The following is a 23,087-nucleotide window of genomic DNA, read 5'->3' on the forward strand; positions in this document are numbered from 1 at the left end:
ATGTCTGCTGGGCACTCCACATCAGTCATATCAAGCCAGAACCAGGGCAGTACCAAGCTGGAACCATCTACAAGTCTCTCCACCAACCAGTTCCCTTCCTCCATCCCAGCAGCTGCCTTCATTTTTCTTCCCCTAATCTCAACTAGTACATGCACATGCTTCTGTCTTATCCAATGTACTTCCCCAGTTTTCTGGTCATTCAAAATCCAGAGAGGAAACAGGTATCCCCTCCACACCCTTGCCACCTTTCTTCAGGGATTTCCCCACCCTACTTTTCTCTCTCCCTTCCAAAGCTACTGGGAAAGGTGGATAAACCATCACAACCCACCTCCCTTTAATTCAAACAACCTGTTTTCCAGACCACCCCACCCTTTTTATTTTGCTTAAAAAGAACTAAAACAAAATTAAAACAAAATTAAAAATCCTAGAACAGGCATTTCCTGTAACCCCAATCATTTGCTTGTTTATTTATGAGTCAGACTTGTTCCTAAGTAATTGTACATAGGTAACTTCCTTTTTCTTTTTGTTTAAATAAACAGTGTGACACGGCTGTCATCCATGTGGGATTATTTTCCCTTGATCGCTTTTCTTTCCCATAGAAGTGGTGCCTCTTCTGTAGCCCCACAGCACCAGGAAAGCTGTGAATGTAAGACACTGTGTTTTTAATTATGTTTTGTTGTTCATTTTGAATGCCAAGTAAATAAATGTTATTTCTAGGCTTTCTAGATGTCATACTTGCATATGATTATATCCTATCCAGCTTCTCCCAAATATATTTGCATGTGTTTCCCAAAATCTACCTGCAAACTCTGTTCTCAAAACACTGCACCCTAAATCTCAGTCACATGCAGCTTTCTGCTAGGAAATAAGAAGGGTCAGAAAGGAATGCCTTAGTTGGTAAACTGGATTTGCTAAAGATCCAAGCAGATATGGAATTGCCTTCCTCTCCCAACATGTGAGCAGGCATCTTTTAAGCACATTTTTTCTGTAACAACAGCAAGTTTTGCAATGCAACTTTCACCTATTCATACAATGTCTTATCTGGATTGAAGGAGGCACAGTTCAGTGGTACAGCATCTGATTTGCATACAGAAGATATCAGGTTCAATCCCCAGACTCTCAGATTAAAAGGATCAAGAACATGTGGTGCAAAAGACCTCTGCATGAGATCTTGGAGTGCCATTGCTGGTCAGAGTAGATAATGATGTCCTTGATAGACCAGTGGTCTGATTCAATTTATTGTGTTCATTATTTTTTGTTCTGAAATAAGACTCCATCTCTAGCTGAAGCTGTCAAAAGAAAATGTAGATTGGCTCTAATACATATAAGTCACACCAGTGTATAAGAGGTGGCAGAGAGGCAGCATTTGTAAAAAGAATGTGGTAGATTTATATTATTTATTTTATTTTAGTATATTTCTATTCCACTAATTCCCTGTAGGGCTCAGGGTGGAGTACAACATATGATAAAACAATAAAATACAGTAAAAACATTCTATAAACAGACAGCTCAACAGCACTCAGATTACCATGACATCACATATTGCCCAGCCTAGCCATCTCACATTATGATATCTCATAGAAATGGCAGTTTTTATTCCAGTTTCTAGCACAGATGACAGTAATGGGAGGCCAACCTGATCAAGAATAGATGCCCGCAGCCTCAGCGAAAAGCCTGGTGGAACAGCTCCATTTTACTGGCCCTACGGAAGGCTAATAAGCCAGGTAGGGCCTGGATCTCAATAGGCAGCTGATTCCACCAGGTCGGGGCCAGGACTGAAAAAGCTCTGGCCCTAGTTGAGGTGAGGTGGGCATCTCTTGGGCCGGGGACAGCCGACAGATGTTGGGAGGCTGAACATAATGACCTCCTGAACATGTTGGGAGGCTGAACATAATGCGGTGCCATGGTCAGATCACCTAGCCCTCAAGGCCCGTATGGAGACGCCACTCCAACCCTGTAAGGGCGGAGAGCCTATTTTGGCTCGCCCGCGGAGCCTGATGGACCCGGAATGGTTCCAGATGGCTCTTCGGGACCCCTGGCTCCCGGGCGATTCCCTTGACGCCCTAGTTGATGCCTGGCAAGATCGGCTAACTGGGGCAATCAACGAGATCGCACCTCGATGTCCTCTGCGCCCTCGTTTGAAGCTGGCTCCATGGTACACCTCGGAGTTATGCCAGCTGAAACAAGGACTCAGACGACTAGAGAGGCAGTGGCGGCACACTCATGGCAAAGCGGCGAAAATATCTTATAGAACGCTTATGAGGTCATATGAGATGGCACTCAAGGCCGCGAAGAAAGATTACTTCACAGCCAAGATTGCGTCTGCAAAATCGCGCCCGGCACAATTGTTCAAAATAATTGGAGATTTAACTACACTGCCCCAGGGCAGGCCAAATGTTAAAGAATTGGAAATAGGCTGTGAGGCTTTTGCGAAATTTTTTGCAGACAAAATCACGTCACTCCGCCAGGACCTGCCCATTACATTTGATACAGTACACGAACTGGAGGCTCCGTGCCTGTCTTCAGGTTTAGTTCTGGATCATTTCGATCCACTCAGCCTGGAGGAAGTCGATGGAATTTTCATCTCTGCACGCCCAACAACTTGCGATTTAGACCCATGCCCCTCTTGGCTAATTAAATCTTGCCTGAGGGAGCTTAGATGTCCTCTACGGGACATCATAAATAGATGCCTCCTGGAGGGGCGTTTTCCAACGCCCTTAAAAGAGGCCTTGGTCCGCCCCCTCTTGAAAAAAAGTACAGCAGACCCGGCCGAATTGGCAAACTACCGGCCGGTCTCGAATTTACCGTTTTTAAGTAAAATTATAGAGAGGGCAGTGGCATTGCAGTTACAGGGTTTTTTGGATGACGCTTCCATCCTAGACCCTTGCCAGTCCGGCTTTCGCCCGGGTCATGGGACGGAGACAGTGCTGGTCGCCTTGGTGGATGACCTCCAGCGGCATCTGGATCGAGGCGGTGTGGCAGTGCTGATGTTGTTAGACCTGTCGGCCGCGTTCGACACGGTCGACCATCGGCTACTGACCCGCCGCCTCGCCGATGTTGGGGTTAGGGGGTTGGCCTTACAATGGCTTTCCTCCTTACTTGAGAATCGGGGACAAAGGGTGGCAATCGGGGGTGATCTCTCCCAGAGACGTACACTACATTGTGGGTTGCCTCAGGGAGCAGTTCTCTCGCCGATGCTATTTAATATCTATATGAGCCCCCTTGCCCAGATTGCCAGGAGGTACGGGCTTGGGTGTCACCAGTATGCAGATGACACCCAGCTCTATCTGCTAATGGATGGCCGGCCTGGCTGCGCCCCAGAGAACTTGGACCTGGCACTGCAGGCCGTGGCAACTTGGTTAAGGCTGAGCAGGCTGAAACTGAATCCGGCGAAGACAGAGGTCCTTTGCTTAGGTCGGGGCGCTCTGAGAGGGGAAATACCTCTCCCGGTCTTTGACGGGGCGCCACTGAAAGCGGCACGCCGGGTCAGAAGCCTGGGAGTTCTACTGGAGCCTTCATTATCAATGGAGGCCCAGATAGCAGCCGCTGCCAAGTCAGCCTTTTTTCATCTGAGGCGGGCAAGGCAGTTGGCCCCCTTCCTAGAGCGTCGGGACCTGGCAACAGTGATTCACGCAATGGTCACCTTGAGACTGGATTACTGTAATGCCCTCTACATGGGGCTGCCTTTGTGCCGAACCCGGAAACTGCAGCTAGTGCAGAACGCGGCTGCCAGACTGTTGCTGGGGCTCCCAAAGCGGAAGCACATACAGCTGGGGCTGTGTGAACTGCACTGGCTACCAGTTATATACCGGATTCGTTACAAAGTGCTGGTTATTACCTTTAAAGCCCTATATGGCCGAGGACCTGCCTACCTTAGGGACCGTCTCTCCCCGTATGAACCCCAGAGAGCACTGAGGTCAGCAGGGAAGAACCTGCTGACTATCCCCGGGCCAAAGGAGGTAAGACTCCAGAGTACCCGTACTCGGGCTTTCTCTGTTATGGCCCCACAGCTGTGGAATCAGCTCCCAGAAGAAATGCAGGCCCTGTGGGACTTTGAACAGTTCTGCAGGGCCTGCAAAACCATCTTGTTCCAAACGGCCTTCACCAGCTGAAACTACTAAACTACCAAGTAAACTTGCCAGCGATTATAGCACTAAATGCACTAATGTTTTTGGAGTTTTAATGGATTTTAATTGGTTGTAGTTGAATGTTATTTATTATATAATGTATGTGTTGAGGGTTTTTTTGCTGTTAGCCGCCCTGAGCCGCTTGGTCGGGGAGAGCGGGATACAAATAAAATGTGACTGACTGACTGACTCCTGAGCATATATGGAAGGAGACGGTCCCGCAGGTATGTTGGTCCCAGGCTACGTAAGGCTTTCAACGTTAGAACTAAAACCTTGAAGCAGATCCGATACTCAATGGGCAGCCAGTGCAGACTGCAGTGCGCCAGCCAAATGCCCACCCGTAAAGGTGGTGCAGTCAGCAGGCGAGCCACCGCATTCTGCACCTGCTGCAGTTTCCAAATCAATCTCAAGGGTAAGCCAGCGTACAGCGAGTTACAGTAGTCTAGTCTGGAAGTGACCATTGTATGGATCACTGTAGCCAGGTCCTGGGGGGATAGATATGGTGCTAGCTGCCTGATCTGCAGAAGATAACAAAAGGCAGACCTGGCAACCATCATGAACTGGGCCTCCATGGAAAGGGAGGCATCCAAGGTCACTCCTAAGCTCTTCACTTGTTGGGCTGGCACCAATGTTGCACGATCCAAAGCTGGGAGCTCGATGCCCATACTCAGGTAAAGGACCTCCATCTTAGCTGGATTCAATTTCAGCCGGCTCTGTTGTAACCACCCAGCCATGGCTCCCAATGCCTCAGACAACTGGTCAGGGGTGGCAACTGGCAACTCATCAACAGATAGAGCTGGGTGTCATCAGTGTACTGGTGGCAACCCAGCCCAAAACCTTGGGCAATCTGGGCAAGGGGGCGCATATAGATGTTAAATAATATTGGCGAGAGAATGGCTCCCTGTGGCACGCCATGTATAAGTGGATGCCGCAAGGAAGTCTGCTTGCCAAGCACCACCCTTTGTTCCTGTCCCCAAAGAAAGGAGGAAAACCATTGTAAGGCCACAGTGAGGCAACAGTGAGGCAGTGGGTCATAAGGTTGTAATCGACCATGTCAAATGCTGCTGACAGATCGAGAAGTATCAGCAGCGTTGACCCGCCTTGATCCAGGTGCTATCTTAGGTCATCTGTGAGAGTCTCCGTCCCATGGCCCAGGCAAAAGTCTGACTGGAATAGGTCCAAGGCGGATGTCTCATCCAGGAAAACCTGTAACTGCTCCGCCACCACTTTCTCAAATACCTTACCCAGAAATGGTAAATTTGAAACGGGACGGTAGGTGGCCAAGACCCCAGGGTCTAATGATGGTTTATTTTTTTATTTTTTTTATTTATTTTTTTAACATTTAAACATTTTATTGAAGCATAAAAGTAGCTTACAATCCATAACACAAGAAGTTTACCGTGAAAATTAACAGAGATAACATCGCAAGCTTAATAGACAAAATACGGAGCAAAAACATTTAAAAACAAAATAAACAAAATACAAACTGAAGGTAATAATAATTATAGTTATTATAACACAGTATTTAAAAATAAAATAAGATCAGGGAAAGGAAAAAGGAAGATATAGTACACTTTAAGTAACTTGAAATTAACTTGTTAAAAAGAAAAAATTTATAACAAAAGGAAATCCTTATACATTTTATTTTTAGAATAAGAGTTAGCATAAAATGGGTCGGTGTCAAGCTTTTCCAGAATGGGAAGCCAAGTTGCCAGATATTTAGCGTAGGCTTGGTATGGGTCTTTGTGGTCTATGGCTGCCTGAATTTTATCCATTACAATGTGTTCCCGGACCTTAAGTAGCCAGTTGTCAAGTGTCAAATTCAATGAGTTTTTCCAGGACTGCGCGATCGTGGTTTTAGCCGCTGTCAGGAGTTTAACTATCAAGGATTTTTTAGAAGATGAGAGACGGGTATCAGACCAATGATTGAGAAGTATCCTTGATGGGTCATCTGGGATCAAGACCCCAACTAGGGAGGAGAGATGGGCACAAACTGAGGTCCAGAATGGTCTGATTTTGGGGCAGTCCCACCAGCAGTGAAAATAAGAGGCTTTGAACCCACAATTTCTCCAGCAGTCTGAAGAGCCTAACTGGGTCATATGGGAGAACTGGTTAAGAGTAAGGTACCAACGTGCAATCAATTTAAAGTTTTGTTGAGATATATTTATAATAGTAGATTGTAGGGCATCACTAGCCCATATAGAATCCCATTGGTCGGGGGAAAGGGTGATGCCACAGTCTTTATGCCATTGAGTGGTATAAGAGGGTAAGGTTGCTTCGAGTTTAGACAATAGGATTCGATACAGCCATGAAATGAGACTTTTAGGCGTTCTCTCTTCGTGAAAATGAAGAACCAGATGTTCGTAGTCAGATGAAGGGCGAGAAAATGAAGAGATCACATTAGGGTCCTGAAGAAAGTGCCTGATTTGAAAGTATTCAAATGGTTTATTTTTCAAAAGCGTATGAACTAATGCCTCCTTCAGTTTCTCTGGGAAGGTCCCTATTGAAAGGGACAAGTTGACAATATCACCCAGAGAGTCCCTGATAACATCTCGGCTGGCTTTCACCAGCCAGGATGGACAGGGATCCAGGGGGCAAGTAGTAGGCTTCACTGCAGCCAGGATCCTTTCCGCATCCTCCGGTAAGAGCCTGCTGAAACAGCCCAATATAGGACCAGAAGATGGCCAAGGGGCTTCCAGCTCGTGTACAGTATCAATTGTGACAAGTAGGTCCTGGCAGAGAGTCAGGGTTTTATCTGCAAAATATGTCACAAAAGCCTCAGAGCCAATATCCAGTTCTCTACCATTTTGATAGTCTGATTGCAAGACTATTAATGACCGAATTACTCTAAAAAGTTGGGCTGGGCTCAACTTCACAGACTCTATGGAAGCCGCATAGAACTCTTTCTTAGCGGACTTCATAGCCCCTTCATAGACCTTCATAAACGTTCTATAAGAGGTTCTTGACTCTTCGTCACGAGCACATCGCCACACTTGCTCTAGCCGTCTAAGTTGCTGTTTCATCCTCAGCAGCTCCATGGTATACCAAGGGGCAGCTTTGGTGTGACAACAAAGAGGGCTCTGGGGAGCAATGTCATCAATGGCAGTGGAGAACCGGGAGTATCAGTCCTCCACTAACTCATTCAATGACCCACTAGGGGGCATCGGATCCCACAGGACCTCCTGAAACCTCTCTGGGTCCATTTGGCTCTGCGGGCAATTTGGAGGATATGAAGACAGAGGTTAGAGCACCACCACTTCTGGGGAATGCCAGTCTTCACTGTAGTTAAGGTCTTTTCACTGGAGACATCAAGGTATGTGATGTATCACTGGTGTATTGGATACCCCCCACCTTAAATACAAGTCCTAGCAAAAGTCGAACATTTGGATGTAGCATTTCTGTCAGATTTTTCACCATAACAGAGATTTTGTTTTATTTTGCTTGGCTGAACATTTTAATAATTGTATTTTTATTCCTTTCTGTGCTATTTAACAGAGCAATAAAGGGTTTCATTTTACTTTCTTCAAAGGATTCTGAGATTCTCAAGTACTTTCAGAACCGAGTCCTGTTTTAAAATAAGAAAGCTATGGTAATCCTTGATTTGTGATAGGACTGTGATTGCTGCCAGTCCTGCTGCTGGGTTTATCACACTGTCATTCAATGCACTTGTAGCTAATTACACTTCTTGGAGATGTGTTAATGATGCACCTGTCACTATCACTGTGTGACAGCAGAGAGGCAAAGAGGATGACTAATCCAAGTTCTGACCTGGGTTTCATCTTGTGCTCAATTCTTGTAAACCTGGTTTCTAGCATTCCTACACCTTCATATCTTTGACATGGAGAACAAAACTTTGTCCCTGACAAAATGTTACTCAGGCGCACAGAACTACCTATCATGTATACACATAATGGGAAACTGTGAGGATAGATCTCACCTAGGGGTTGCCAACAGACCTGGAGAAACATATCCTGTCCCTTTAATAAAGGCTTAACAGGATGTGATTTATCAGGTGGTGTTATTTATCTCTGTGCTATAGAAAGCTTCAACTGCCCATTTCCACATACTAAGTCTCTATAAGGGATAGAACATTTTTTCTCCATACTTGATGGCAACTTAGCTGTCACCACCACCGTGCATTTGCAAGTTCCCCCACTGCCACTGAGAATCCATGTGGTATAATGGTTACAGTGTTGATCTAGGCCAGAAGAGTTCAAATGCTCTCTCTGCTATGAAACTCAGTGGCACTGCAGTGCTAAACAGCGATTCCCATCTTAGTCCATTGAAGTTAGTAGGGTTAGAATGGTGTAACTCTTCTTAGGATTCCACTGTGGGTGACTTTGAGGTGATCTCTTACTCATTCTACTTCCTGGGTTGCTGTGAAAATTAAATGAAGGAGGAAAGAGCCACCAATGAAGTCTGGGGGGAAAGGGCAGGATAAAAGTGTATAAAATAAATAAATACATGTACAGACATTGTTAGCATAAAACTGTAGGCATCTGACTTTACATGTTCATTTAAAAAATCAAGAAAATATTAATATGTTCCAGTTAATGTGAGTTCAAGGAAGACTATGCATAAATCCTTAGGATTTATTTCTGGTTTCTGATGAACTGAGCTAAGACTCATAAAAGCTTATACTGTGGGAAATTGTGTTGGTTTTTAAGGTGCTACTGGACTGGAGGTTTGTTTTACTGCTACAGACTGACTACCCATGGGATATTATATACATTCACATGAAAGCATGGAAAATGTGCACAAATTTACAGGAAGAACAGTGAACTTTTACTGGCTGACCAGTCAATATTAATAGTTTCTATGTTGTGGTGTGCATATGATTATAATGATATGTCTGTAGGAAATCTTGTGCAAAACAGCCCTCAGTCAGTAGAAGGATTATTAAAGCTAATTTTAGAAATTACCAGTGTCAAATACACTTAATTTAAAACAACCCCTCGCCACCAAATGCTAGTTCAAGCAGGAATTTGACATTGTTTCATGAAAATACTTGATATCTATTTCCATGGGAAATTAATTTCATAGTTGTACAAAAAAAAACCACCCAACCACCAAGAACAACTAACTTTGTTTTACATTTCTGCTTAGATTTTGTTGTGTCCTAGGCTCAAATGGGAGAACTATTACTTTTGGAGGGAACTGTTACTTTTGGAGGGAAGCCGAACAAGCCAGAGCTTGAACTCCACACCAGGGTTCCAGAGAAGGCCTAAGCGTGCCCAATCAGGGGAAGGATTGAAACATAAGTAGCCAATCAACATCCAGGCTCATACTGTACCCTGATAGGCCCTTAGGGCCCTGTAAATAGCCAATCCATGTAGATAGTTAAGGACCAATCAGAAGGGGGGAAGAATTGTATAAAGGAGCGGGAAGTTTGAACAGAGCTCAGTCTGTGTGTGTGTGTTCCTGAAGTAAAGCTTGCTGAAATCACTCTCCGACTCTGGTCTCTTACTGCGCCGATCCCAGTACATTACAGATTTAGTTCATAAACACCTATCAATTTGGCCTTTGACTACGTGAGGACACAACGTATAATTCCAAATGTGGACAGGGAGCAGACAAGTAGTACATTTCTACACTGAACCAAATTTACTAACTTTACTAACATAGTACACCATGCCCTTGACAGGAAGAATCCAGCCACAGTTGTACACTGGAGGTTGGATTATAATAATAATAATATAATAATAATTTTTAATTTATACCCTGCCCTCCCCGCCGAAGCAGGCTCAGCATGCTTTATGTTGGACTCTATCAAGGAGTCCAAAGCTGAACCCTGTGGATCCCCAGGGTTGTTGTACACAAGTAACCAAACCCATCTTCATTTTTTAAAAAAACAGGACTTTTTTTGAGCAGGAATGCACAGGAACACACTTCTGGCTGGCTTGGCATCAAAGGGTGTGACCTAATATTTAAATGAATTCCTGCTGGGCTTTTTCTACAAAAAGCCCTATGTGAAACAATGGTGACATCAGGGGGTGTGGCCTAATATGCAAATGAGTTCCTGCTGAGCTTTTTCTACCCAAAAAACCCTGAAAAAAACTAAGAAGTTTTTAATTTCTGTCAAAACAAAAACGTTTATTCTACAACAAGCATCTCTCTCTCTCTCTCTCTCTCTCTCTCTCTCTCTCTCGGCTTGACTTCGCGAACGAAGATTTAAGAAGGGTGCAGTAGTCGACGTCTGCTGCAGGCTCGCTGGTGGCTGACAAGACCAATGCGGGACAGGCAGATCCGGCCACAGTGGCTGCAGGGAAAAGTCTGATTTGGGGTTGGTGCTGTAGCAGTGCGATTCTTCCTCAATCTCCAACAAGCAACACAACAACAAGCAACACAACACTCTAAAATCACACAGCAAAGAAAACTAGTTTAACTATCTAACACATTTTCTTGACCTACGTTAGATGGCACAAACCTTAAATCCAAGAGTCAAAGGCCATAACTTATGCATTCACTATTTTGCTGCCTACTGCAAAATAAACGTCATAGTCTATGCCTTCAATCCATCAGAATCCAAGCTAGCCCCCTTTTCTCTAGGCTCTTAGCTCAATCATAGTTTTTGGCCAAGCAGCATCAAGTGATGATGACACCCAATCAGGATGCATTCTTGCTGGAAATTTCAGGGGTGTCAAATTCATTTGTTATGAGGGCCGGATCTGACATAAATGAGACCTTGATGGGCTAGGCCATGTCAGGTTGGGCCAAGCCATGTCAGGCTGAGCCATATGTGTACCTATTTAAGATTTGGTAGTAGAGATATAAATTTTATAAAGAACACAGACAAACACAAATATATATTTTTTAAAAACTTAAAACATGTTTAAAACGTTAGCACTCGTTGGTCTTAAAGATGCTTTCTTTGTATTTCTCCCATGGAAACCAGGGAACTAGGCAAAGGAAGCTCTAGCTCTTTCCTTCCTTCCCCAGGGGACTGAGGGGGGAGCCTCAGTCAATAGAAGGAAGAGAGGCTTGGCTCAGTAGCTCTGCTGTGCAACTGACAGAGCCTAGCAAAGCCTGGCAAAGCAAGCTATTCCTCCCCAAGGGAGGAACCTCAGCCAATGCAGAAAATAGAGGTTTTGCTTTGTAACTCCTGTGCAATTGAGCAAGCCTTGCAAAGCAAGCTGCTATGCAGAAGGAAGCAAGATATAGGGAGAAGGAAGCAGATGACAGCCAGTTACTCAGGGACCTGATAGGAGCCCTCCGGGGGCCTGATTTGGCCCCTGAACTGCACGTTTGACACCCCTGTCTAGAAAATTACCTCATCATCACCCCTGATTCTTCCCTCCAATCCTATGGCCTGCAGGTTCTCATGAGAAATTAATTAACACATTTCCTGCTCTGGCCTTGAAGATAATAAGGGCTGAGTAGGCAGAGAGAGAGCAATTAGCAACACCTGCAGGAAGGAACCAGCCTGTTAGCAATCACATTAACCCTTGAGGGGAGTCAGGGGTGCTTTACCTCAAAGACTGCCTTTTAAATGCCTGTAAAATTCAGCTGGTCCAAAATGTAGCTGCCAGGGTGGCATCAGAGGGTCAGCCATGCAGATAACACTATTTCAGTCCTGCAAGAGCTATATTAATTTACTGTTGGTTTGAGGCCCAACTCTAGGTGTTGGTTTTTGACTCTCGGCAGTATGATCTTTCACACAGTTATACCCTTCTAAGTCCACTGATGTACTGGTTCATCTTCCTCAGGAGGCAAGGACTGGAGTTCAGCAGGGCAGGTCACAGGCAAAGTTGCAGAGATTAACTGAAATCCAATCCAAAAGTTTCAGAGTTCCAGAGAACAGGTTTACTAAAGTTAGGGCTACCAAGCCCCCGGTCCGGACAGGGATTCCTCTGCCTGGGACATTGGGCCAGCAGGGGGAACCTCCCCCAATGTCGGCACGATGATATCACCCAGAAATAACAACACCATGCCCGTGACGTCATGTGGCAGCCACTCTAAATGTTTCTGGGAAAACTCTATGATTTTCCTGGATACTGTAGCCGTTGGGGAGGGGAAACTCTATGGTACAATAGGTACCATACAGTTTTTCCCTCCCAAATGTTTAGAGCATCTGGGAAAACCATAGAGTTTCCCTGGAAATGCCTAGAGGGGGCACAAGCACCGGCACCTCCACGATGACATCACTTCTGGGTGACATCATTGCGCTGCGCATGCACTCCACATGTATGCGAAAGTCTACTGCTGGGCAACACTGGGGACTTGGCAACCCTAGATCCAGTTAGGGTTGCAGAGGTCCAATAACAGCAAGGTTTGTGGTTCAATAGCAAAGTGTACTTGTGTCCACAAACTGCTGCTTCTCCTGGCTGAATTTATAGCCAAGTCTTAATGAGCTAAACTCCCAGCCAATTTCTTGACAGTCATCCCAAAACTACTCATTTGTCTCTTCAATTGACAGCTACTCATTTGACTCTTCAATTGATACTCTTGCACTTCTCTTCCTTCCTTGCAACTCTAAGCATCTCTAATAGCGTCAGTGCAGCAAGTGTGTGGGTGAACTAGATGGGCTTCTGAAGACTATTTACTGCTTCAGAGCTACAAGGCATTGGCACGGTTTCAATTGTAGGCTATAACTCCTGATCAGCTGGTAACCTGATCTCTTGTTGTTCTCCTTCTGGCACAGAGCCAACTGCAGCTGGCTGTTCAGTTACCAGCTGAGGGCTAGCTGTAGGTGGCTCTTCATCTGAGAAATCCAAGCCCTTGCTCAGCATAGACTGACATGACAGTCGATGTTTGAACTTAGAACAGTATAAATATACTTAGGACATCATTTTAAGTGGTCTGAGATCAGGACACCTTCTCCCCCAGTAAAGGCAGTCCCCTGTGCAAGCACCAGTCATTTCCAACTCTAGGGTGACATCGCATCACGTTTTCACGGCAGACTTTTTTATGGGGTGGTTTGCCATTGCCTTCCCCAGTCATCTACACTCTTACATAATTTCCCAAAGCCGTGTTTCATATCCTTCCATCATCCCAAGTATGATGGGAAACAAAACCCAGCAGGATCTTTTCAGTGACTTTATCTTGATCGTGCACTGTGCCCCCTCCAGCAGATTTATGTAACTCTCTTACTACCAGAATCTAGGAGGTAGCTGAATATTTGTCCTATTTTGGCAAGCTTTTAAAGTTGTTTATGACAGAACAAAATGTGGTGTTGAAAATGTTATTGTGGTTATAGCATTTATTAACTGGAATTGCTTCATTTTGTAAAATCTTTGGAGGCCTAGTTATTCTAGTTGTTTGTAAGCTTCTTTGAAGATCTGGATTGTTAAGAAATGTGGGGTCTAGATTATTAATTAAAAGCATAAACAGAACAGAGTTCATTTATAGTTCAAAGATGCTCTAGAACAAAGCATAGGGAAGTGTTCTTCTGCTATCTCAGTGACATCTACTTCCCTTGGGAATGCTTGCTCATGGGCTTGGAAACAGCAGACTTGCAGAATGTCCCCATATATATGAGGTTACTCATCCCACCCAAACAATTTCAATAAGGAGCCAGCCTGTTTTCATGCAGAATAGGGCCTCCACCTTTTTTCCTGACCCAATTCTACTAAATCTTTCTGTCCTGCCTGCCTGCAATCTTATTTCCCTAGCGCTGTATAGAATTTAGAGAGCTTAATTTCTTGCTGGCAAGAGAAAAAAGCATTTCCCAAATCTATATAATTATGCATATTTAAGCTCATTCGCATGAAGCTGCATCAATATGGCACATATAGAGTCAGAGACAACTAGCATCAATATTAGTATTGTTCTGCAGTACCATCGATGTTTCTGGTACTATACAAAGTAAGAAAAGTAAAAGACTTGACCCTAAGAAGTTTTAAGCTTTGTAGCAGGTTCAAAAAAGGAAAAAGCAAGATGGTAAGACATTCCATAGCACTGAACTATGGAGAGTTTCTGGCATTTGTGGGACTTCTGCCCCTGTCTGAAGAGAATCTTCACTGCAGCCTAGTAGATTAAGCATGAAACAACACAGTCCTGGACCTTGGAAACTGAGCAAACAACACTGGAGAAAGAGCTCCAAGAAATGCTTGATTTTAGATTGTTGTGGAGTAATAATTATTATGAGATCCAAGGCAGCGGATAAATCATAAATAAAAACAACAAAAAATCATTAAAAAGCAATAACTTAAAAAATATAAAACTGAAGAGCATCTTAAAACCATGCCAGAAACACCATAACTGTCATAACTTGCTTTAGGTGCCCCCACCTTTGCCATCAGGTGGGCTTCAACCCTGGAGAGGGCCTTCTTGGTTGCAGCACCAAATCTATGGAACTCTCTCCCCAGGGAGATACATCTGTCCCTTCCTTTGCTATCTTCCACCAGCAGGTGAAAACTGTTTTGTCTTGTTTGGCATTCACTCATTGATCCTTCCTTCTTAACCAATATTTTTAAAGTTTTGAATGTATTTTAACTCTGTTTTTATAACTTTTCAAAAATTATTTTTAATGATGTATGCTTGGGAGTGGTGTTGATTTTTATGATTTTATAGTGAGATTTTATCTTGTATGTTTCACATTGTTAGCTGCCTTGAAGGTCCTTGTAAGGACAGAAAGGCAGGGTAAAAATTTTGTAAATAAAATAAATAAATGAGGCAATAATTCAGAAAGGCTTAATTTTTTACTCCCATATACCATCAGAAAGTGAGGGCACTAAGAAAAGGAAAATCAAAGATTACCTCAACAGGGAGAGAAGATTAATAAAGAAGAGGAAGTCCTTTGGGTACCCTGACCCCAGATCTTTTTCAGGTTTAAATGGTCAAAAACGCATGGTGAATTATGCCCAGAAACCAACAAAGATGTTTTAATAGTAGCGTGAACCTCCAAAGATAGCAATAAATTAGCAAGGAGTTTTTCAAACTCCTATCAGCAGGCTAAACAATCCACTTTCACTTGATGTAGTAAACAATATTTACTACTAAAACAGCCTCAGTCTGAAAAAAATTAAAAAGTTATTAAATAGTAAGACCTTAAAATCCTCAGAGCTCTGCAAATGTGTCTGTGCCAGCCGCCACCCACCTGGAAGTCCCCTTCACCTACTTCAAGTCTGCCAGCACGTGCGGAGTATTCTTTAATAGTAGTGTAATACATTAATTACAGTGCGTTCTGTTAAAAATATAGCTTCTATCATCTAAACCCAGGTTTCCAATAAGTTTCCAAAGGCAACTCCATGTGCAATGTATCATAGAAATAACAGAGCAAGAATGGCTGAAGCTGGATTAGATGACTAGGATATGAGAGTTACAGAGTATGAAACAGTTGGCTATAAATGGGTCAGGTGATAGCAACTCTCAATGGTGCAGCTGAGGTTAACTGGTAGCAATATTTTGTTCTGTGACTGTTGATTATGAATCCTTTTGTAATTCTCTTTTCTAAACTAGCAGTAATGAAAGTGGATTTTGCCAGAACTTGCCTGCCTGCCTGCCTGCTCCTTTTCACTCCAGTCTGCTCAGTGATAGTGTACTGAGCAGGTCTCCCTAATTAAAGTCAGCAGGACTACCGTTTGATTCCAAGGTCAATGACCTAGGGCCTTTTTGTCTCTTGCCTTTCAGTACTGGGTTGGCAATGCCTTTTGGATGTGTTACCCTGGGAGATAAAAAAGATTACAATCAGCCATCTGAAGTGACTGACAAATATGACCTGGGGCAGGTCATCAAAACGTAAGTACCTTAATAGTTGTATATTTGATTAGAGACTGGAGAGGTCCACTCATTACTGTGCCATACATTATGCCAGTTCTGGTGAAGCAGTGCAGAAATCAGAATAGCAATGAATGTAGTGGGGATGGGAGCTACTACAGTAAGATTTCTGCAGTTGGTTTTAGTGAGGCCAAATTACAAATTATGGCTGGCATAGGAGATACACTATAGGAGATTTCTCCATGTTGTTTCCTCTTTGTTCTTCCCATGATGCGAAATTTTACTTAGCCCTAGTGTGACATCATGCCATGCATCCCCTACATCCTTGCATTTCACAACCTTGGCTGCTGTTAGCAGGGAATGAACATACCACAATAAGTGAAACTGTGCTTTTGGGGAAGATTTACAGCATACACTGTAAATCAGGGGTCTTCAGCACAGTGGCCATGGGTGCCATGGTGCCCGCCAGGTGTTTTTAGAAAATGGATGGGGCCTGATGGGGCTTTGACACAGGAGGCTTTCTGATTGATTGAGCAGGTTTTTTAAAATGTTGGTTTTGGAGCAACTGCCACCACAGCACAAGAACCTTCACTAAGTGACTGAAGATAAAAATATTTTTAAATAGTATATTCGTTTTAAAAGGCATTCTGTTAAACAGAGTTTCTGCCTCAAATGCTGAAGAGTTACTATTAGAATTATGCATAATCTCAGTCCCAGACATGTTGCTGTTGGTGCCACCTTCTGTGATGGCCATTCTATATTTTCCAAATGAATTTGCAGGCTCAAAAAGATTAGAAACCCCTGCTGTATTCTGTAGGTGGGAAATTAATTAAAAGTAAAGGTGTATTGATTCCATCACTGGAGTTATTTTCCTTCCTGACAGATCTACAGGAACACATGATGTGAGGTGGTGTGATTCATTCTCTAACCCCCCACCACCGCACACACATATCTGTTGCCACTTTCCCCAAAGCTTCCTAAATTAGGCAGGATCTGAACTGATGTACGTGGCAAGAAACTTATTAGAACTTCTGAAAGTAAGAACATAGATATCAGTATTTCTCCTGGGAAAGCAGCCCATAAAACAAAATTATTCACTACTGGGCTGCCTCAACTCTTGTACAAGAGCTGTTCAAATGTATGGTGACTGATGTTTCCCCAGAGAAGAGTTCTGTGAGATATTCCGTGCCAAGGAGAAGTCAACAGGGAAGCTCTACACATGCAAGAAGTTTCTGAAAAGGGATGGGCGCAAAGTACGGAAGGCAGCCAAGAATGAGATCATCATCCTGAAAATGTGAGTTGTGAACATTCACAGTGACAGTGAGCCTTATTCAAGCCTCTGCTTCTTTAGCCACACTATTGCTCTTTTCACTTCACCAGCAATCTTCTTCAGACAAACACGGCATACAGCATGAGTGCTCCACACATTCAGCTGCAGGCTGGAACACAGCAGATGCATGTGCAATTTCTTTTTCAGCATTCCTAATCACACACCCAGGCATCCATGAACATTGAGGCTTTATTATCTAGCCTTCAATCAAACGTGAGGGGGCAGGCGAGGCAGAGCCTACTCCCACAATGCTATCTTCTACTCTCCACACATTCACTCTCTGTATGCTGTTGTCTGAAAAGAACCAGTGAAGAAAAGGCCACATCTGCTTTCCAAAGTGATAATCATGACTCACACTAATCCCATTGCTAGACTGGTTTTATCACTGAGGTGTGACATTATCAACAATCATATGTAAGTAATTGCAGTTCTTCTTGAGCTCTCCATTACGAGCTCTTTTCAAAAATGATTGGCTTTGCACACTAGCTCATCACATGACCCTAGTGACCTCAGATCATTCACTGTGTGACTGATTGTTCATCCTGACTGTTTATTTAATATATGAAGCTGCCTTATACTGAGTTAGACCATGCCATTGTCTACTTGGAATTGCAGTGGCTCTCTAAAGTCTGAAGCAGATGTCTTGCTACCTGAGAGTGTTAATTATAAATGTTTGGGACTGTCCACATGCAAAGCAAGTACTCTGCTACTGAGCTATGGACCCTCCCCTATTGAATGTAGAGCTTCTTCTGGATGGTCATGTGATTGAGCAACTGAGAGGCATTAGCATTACAGATAAATCTCAAGACCAACTTTTCTGGCAGAAAGTCATGTTTCACAGCTAGGGATATATACCATGCAGAAACTCACAAACTTCCTTATTTATTTGTGACATTTTAACCCATCCTTTTCTAACAATGACTAAAAGGAGGAACTAAAATCAGAATTAAAAAATAAATATACAGCAATATCTGATCGTAAAATCAAGAATATCAGAGTGCCCAAGTTCATATTAAATGGCAATTAGATTTCCTAATTATAAAAAGAATACAGGAATGGAAGGAGTTGGAGTTATTCATACATGTGATGGAATCCATCTTGGTTATTTTCAAGAAAAAGCTGGACAAAGTTGTCAAAAGATAAATTCTGCATATATTAAGTCAAGGCAGAATAGTAGAACACTTCCAACTGTTTGCTTTTTTCCCCCCTCCCTTTTCCTACAGGGTGAAACACCCCAATATTCTGCAGTTGGTGGATGTGTATGTCACCAAGAAAGAATACTTCCTCTTCTTGGAGCTGTAAGTTGGTTTTATCCAGAGTTCCTAAAATGTCTCATAGATATTTGTTTCCTCTTCTTGCACTGCCAGGGCCTCTAGGTTACCAAGGGGAACCTTTTTGTTGCCTCTACAAAACAATTTGTCAGAAGCATGTCTGACCTTCCAGGAATGCCTTTGATTTTCATCCAGCATAAAAGCATGGGTGCAGAGAGATGTACCTGGAAACAGGCTGGGTTCATATGCTACAAGGCAAACTCTCCTTGTGCGAAACTTTTGTTCCCAACTGATTATATATACATTATAGATATACACACACACAGGGGCTGGCCAGAGTTTTTTAAGTCCTGCTTCTGTTGAAAACCAAAAGAACAAGTTTTTCCAAGTTCCATTTAGGAGTGAGCGTAGGTCACACATCTGAAGTGCAATGAGCACACTTCTACAGTGGATTTATCTCTGCAATTATATACTTCTGTCTGCAAGCACATTCCATGAATGATTTTTTGCTCTCCGGTTCCCTACATACCATTCGTGATTTTATGCTCACCTTATACTCCAAGGACAATTTGCAGTAAACAAAGAACAGAAAAACTACATCTTCATGGATCTGTGAAGCTTCTATTGCAAGGCTCTGGTGTAAATGGATGCTGGATGCTCAATTTCTCAATTTGCAGCTTTGTCTCAATCTTCTGCTTTGTCCCTTCTCTCGTCTGCAGAGCCACTGGCCGGGAGGTATTTGATTGGATCTTGGACCAAGGTTACTACTCTGAGCGTGACACCAGTAATGTCATTCGGCAGGTGTTGGAGGCTGTGGCATACCTGCATACACTCAAGATCGTACATAGGAACCTCAAGGCAAGTTGGTCAAACCCCATTAGTCTTTGCTACACAGACACCTGAGCCAATCATCTCCCCATTCACCATCTGCTCTTCCTTCCACTTAAGAACATAAACAAATACAACATTAACAAATACAATAAAGCTGCCCTGAAGCTCCAACTTTGTATCCTTATGCACCCTCTCTCAACATGGCATCTCTTGCTCTGCCCATCAGTATGTTACATCCTTGTGATTATGAAGGAATTGTGTCAACATTCATAAATTTTCCAGAAAGGGAATTAGGTTCCTTTCGCATGTCCTCTTTCATATCTGAAGTCTTCTTCCCTCCCTCTGTTTGCACAGTTAGAGAACTTGGTATATTTTAACCGACTAAAGAACTCCAAGATTGTAATCAGCGACTTTCACTTAGCCAAGTTGGAGAATGGACTCATCAAGGAACCCTGTGGAACTCCTGAGTATCTAGGTAAGAGATGATCTGTTGAGCAATACTGGAGTGATACTTTCATTCAAGGACCATCAGGGGATACATAGTGATGTCTCACTATGCTTCTTAAACACACCCTCCCAATTTCTATAACAGATGGGTATAAAGTGTACCACTCTTTCCCCCCCCCTTCCCTGTTCTAATACGCAAAAGTACCCATTCATCCAAACCATAAGGTTCTGCTCCCCACCCTCAGCTAGGCTACCCCAGGTATTTGTTACTAGCCATGATTCCAGAGAGAGAAGATCGCTGTAGCTCAGTAGGTGGAAGATCCAGGTTAAAAAAAATAGGTAGGAAAAGTCACTGGTTCTAAACCTACGCCTAATCTCTCTAATACAGTGAAGTGAAACCAGAACGCTATTTTGTAAAGGCATGATACATATATAACAGAGTAATAAATGCCACATGGTTATCCTGCTCAAGAATTCATACTGCCATCTGTTCTCAAGAGCTTTGCAGGAACAAGCCCCTGAAACTATACACCCAGTTGCTTGGTACTATAAGCTGGTTGTCAGTTCTGCAGATTCTGGTGTTTAAAAATGTGGATTTGTATAGGTGACCTTTTCAAAGACACAATCACTCTTGCTGTCCTCATGCAACCACCACACATTTGAGCCGCTATCTATACAGGGGCCCTTTTGTATACACTCTAATACACACAGAATGAGAAATCCTATTTGTATCCTGAAACAAATGAGAAAAAATTCTCTTGAGAATATTTCACATTGCAGGTACTAAAGTGGGTAAAGTAAACTGCTTCACCTTTATATTAAGAGTTCATTATCCTAAACTTTGAGTACCTGAAAAGCTAGTATATCAGGGGAAAGTATTACAGCCTGGACCTCTCCCTGATGTCCTGGTTTTCTATTTGCCATGAATTTGCACCCATTCAAATATGGAATTCCTCAATCTCCATTTTGAAATGGTATGGTTCTAGGTCTTTACCTTGAGACATATCTAAATGCGCAATTAAATTCTGATCAAGGCAAAGATCTTGGTAACATAAGCCTGGGAGTTTTATTTAATTGTGATATTTTCAGTGAGAAAGAGATCTGTCAGTGGAATAGTTTTCACCCCCTACTTCTGTCCTTGCAGCTCCTGAGGTGGTAGGCCGCCAGCGATATGGGCGGCCTGTAGACTGCTGGGCTATTGGTGTCATCATGTATATTCTGTAAGTAAAAGAGTATGAAAAAGTACTGGGCTTCTCAGCTTATCAAAATAGCTATTTGGCTGGGGAAAATGGCCAGAATATTGGAATAGTTGTCTTGGGAGATCAATGACTGAAGTAATGATCATCCATCAGAAGGGGGGAAATGGAAATGAAGACGTATGGCTAGTGGCTTTACCCGCCCCTTAAATGCTCTTCCCCCCAACCATCTCTGTCTTTTAGTTTGTCAGGGAATCCACCCTTCTATGAGGAGATGGATGAAGATGATTATGAGAACCATGACAAGAACCTGTTCCGCAAAATCTTGGCTGGTGACTATGAGTTTGATCCTCCATATTGGGATGATATCTCACAAGCAGGTAAAGCTTCTTGAACTGGGGAATGAAAAATGCATGCTACTACAATGGATTTCTTACTTGTGGGGAAAAGCTATTTTTAGCTTGACAGCTCTCAGGAACTTCAGAGTTGTGGAAATTTGAGATACCAGCATAATGCACCATCTGTCTTTGCTTCTGGTTGTCTGTCTGGAAGACAGCATTACACAACACTCTAGGAATTTCCCAAATCTCTATGGTTTTTATGCTAGAGATTTGGGAAATTCCTAGAGCATCTCAAAACACCACTGCCAGGTACATAATGCAATGTCATGGTGTTGCATTATGCTGGTCTGCCCCCCCCTCCCATTTTGCTCACGCTGATCCACTGAGCACCAGCAGGAACCTGGAGAGATGGCTGCTCATTACAGCTCCCTCTTCTCTGCAGATGGAAGGAAAGACTTGAGAGGACAGTGACTTCGGAAAAATGAGAGGCTTAACTAAGCCTTCCCTCCACTGTTCTTGAATCAAAATGGCTTTTTCCCAGTTGTTTCTCATCTTAAAAACATATTGCAAAATTGTTAGTCACTTGGTTCCTGCAAATTAGCCCAAAGATACCACACCTGAGTTGCTTCAGGTAATCCCGTCATAGCTGTTGCAGTTTGGGTTACCAACCTGGAGTTCCACCAGAATTAGAACTGATATCCAGATTACAGAGATCAGTTCCCTGGAAGAAATGGCAGCTTTGGAGGATGGACTCTACAGCACCACATCCCTGCTGAATTCCCTCCCCACCTTAGACACCACCCCAAATTGCCAGGAATTTTCCAAGCCAGAGCTGGCAACCCTAGTTGACACAGAGCCAGAGCACTGTCTGCCATGATACTCCTTTCCATCCTTTGCAACCCACAAGTAGATTTAATTTTTTGGTCTTGCAGCCAAGGACCTAGTGGCCCGTCTGATGGAGGTGGACCAAGATCAGAGGATTACAGCAGAGGAGGCTATCTCTCATGAGTGGTAAGCCTTCATAACTGCTCCCAATAAAATAAAAGAAAGAGAACTTTCTTTTCACTGTATGAGTCAGAGTGGCAAGAAAAACAGGAATGCAGGATATAAGATTAGTAGGGTTGTGATACAGTAATGCTCCTTTATGCCACAGGACAGCTACAGATCCTACCTATAAAATGTAATGGAGTGAACCTGATGAAAAGGAAAGGAACAGGATATTCCTGTGCTTAACAGCACTCATTTTTTAAAAGAATTAATTTTTATTGGATTTTATTTCTGTATACAATAACATGTTTTATTTTATTTCTGAATACAATAACATTCATTCTTTTTATTCAACGCCTTCTTTGATTATTCCTATATGCATTGCAATGCACAGTTTCAAGACAATTTAGCTTAATACATTCTCCAAATATGCACCACTGGAAATGCATAGTTACAAGGAAGTTCCTATAGCTGTCCACTATTTCCAGGTCATTCAATAATCAACAGGCTTGTAACAACAATAAACACATGTGCAGTGAAGATAGTTTCAGAGGGTAGGGTTGTTGTTTTTTAACAATTAATCTCTTTGTTTGCTATCGTTTGAATTACAGCAATCAAGTAAACAAAGACATCTTTGGGACATACAAGTAACAATGATCATATCATGTAACAACATCATAAACTTCTATTAAGCTTATACAAAGAGCCTTTGTTACAATAGCTAAATAAGAGGAAAGAAAAACTAAAAATACATAAATCGGCTGTAAAATAAATTAGGTGGAAGAACAAAGTATTTTTTAACAATAACAAGCCAACAGCTTAGTAGTTACTTCTAGCAAAGGTAAGGTTAATGCAGTACAAGAACAGAATTATAATTGTTCCTAAGCTTTTGCAACTGG

General features: G+C 43.0%; 1 protein-coding gene across 1 annotated transcript in view; it reads left to right on the forward strand.

The window, feature by feature from the left end:
* The window catches only part of CAMKV (CaM kinase like vesicle associated), a 95,656-nt gene that overhangs the window by 67,032 nt on the left and 5,537 nt on the right, over positions 1 to 23,087 (forward strand). The window contains exons 2-9 of the mRNA XM_060240078.1: positions 15,699 to 15,806; positions 16,948 to 17,079; positions 18,339 to 18,413; positions 19,106 to 19,248; positions 19,576 to 19,692; positions 20,809 to 20,884; positions 21,104 to 21,240; positions 22,134 to 22,212. Of these exons, the coding sequence (XP_060096061.1) occupies positions 15,712 to 15,806; positions 16,948 to 17,079; positions 18,339 to 18,413; positions 19,106 to 19,248; positions 19,576 to 19,692; positions 20,809 to 20,884; positions 21,104 to 21,240; positions 22,134 to 22,212 (854 nt within the window). The 5' untranslated portion in view covers positions 15,699 to 15,711. The remainder of the gene's footprint in view (positions 1 to 15,698; positions 15,807 to 16,947; positions 17,080 to 18,338; positions 18,414 to 19,105; positions 19,249 to 19,575; positions 19,693 to 20,808; positions 20,885 to 21,103; positions 21,241 to 22,133; positions 22,213 to 23,087) is intronic.

Source organism: Heteronotia binoei, chromosome 5 (genome assembly GCF_032191835.1).
Source record: "Heteronotia binoei isolate CCM8104 ecotype False Entrance Well chromosome 5, APGP_CSIRO_Hbin_v1, whole genome shotgun sequence".
Lineage (NCBI taxonomy): Eukaryota > Metazoa > Chordata > Lepidosauria > Squamata > Gekkonidae > Heteronotia > Heteronotia binoei.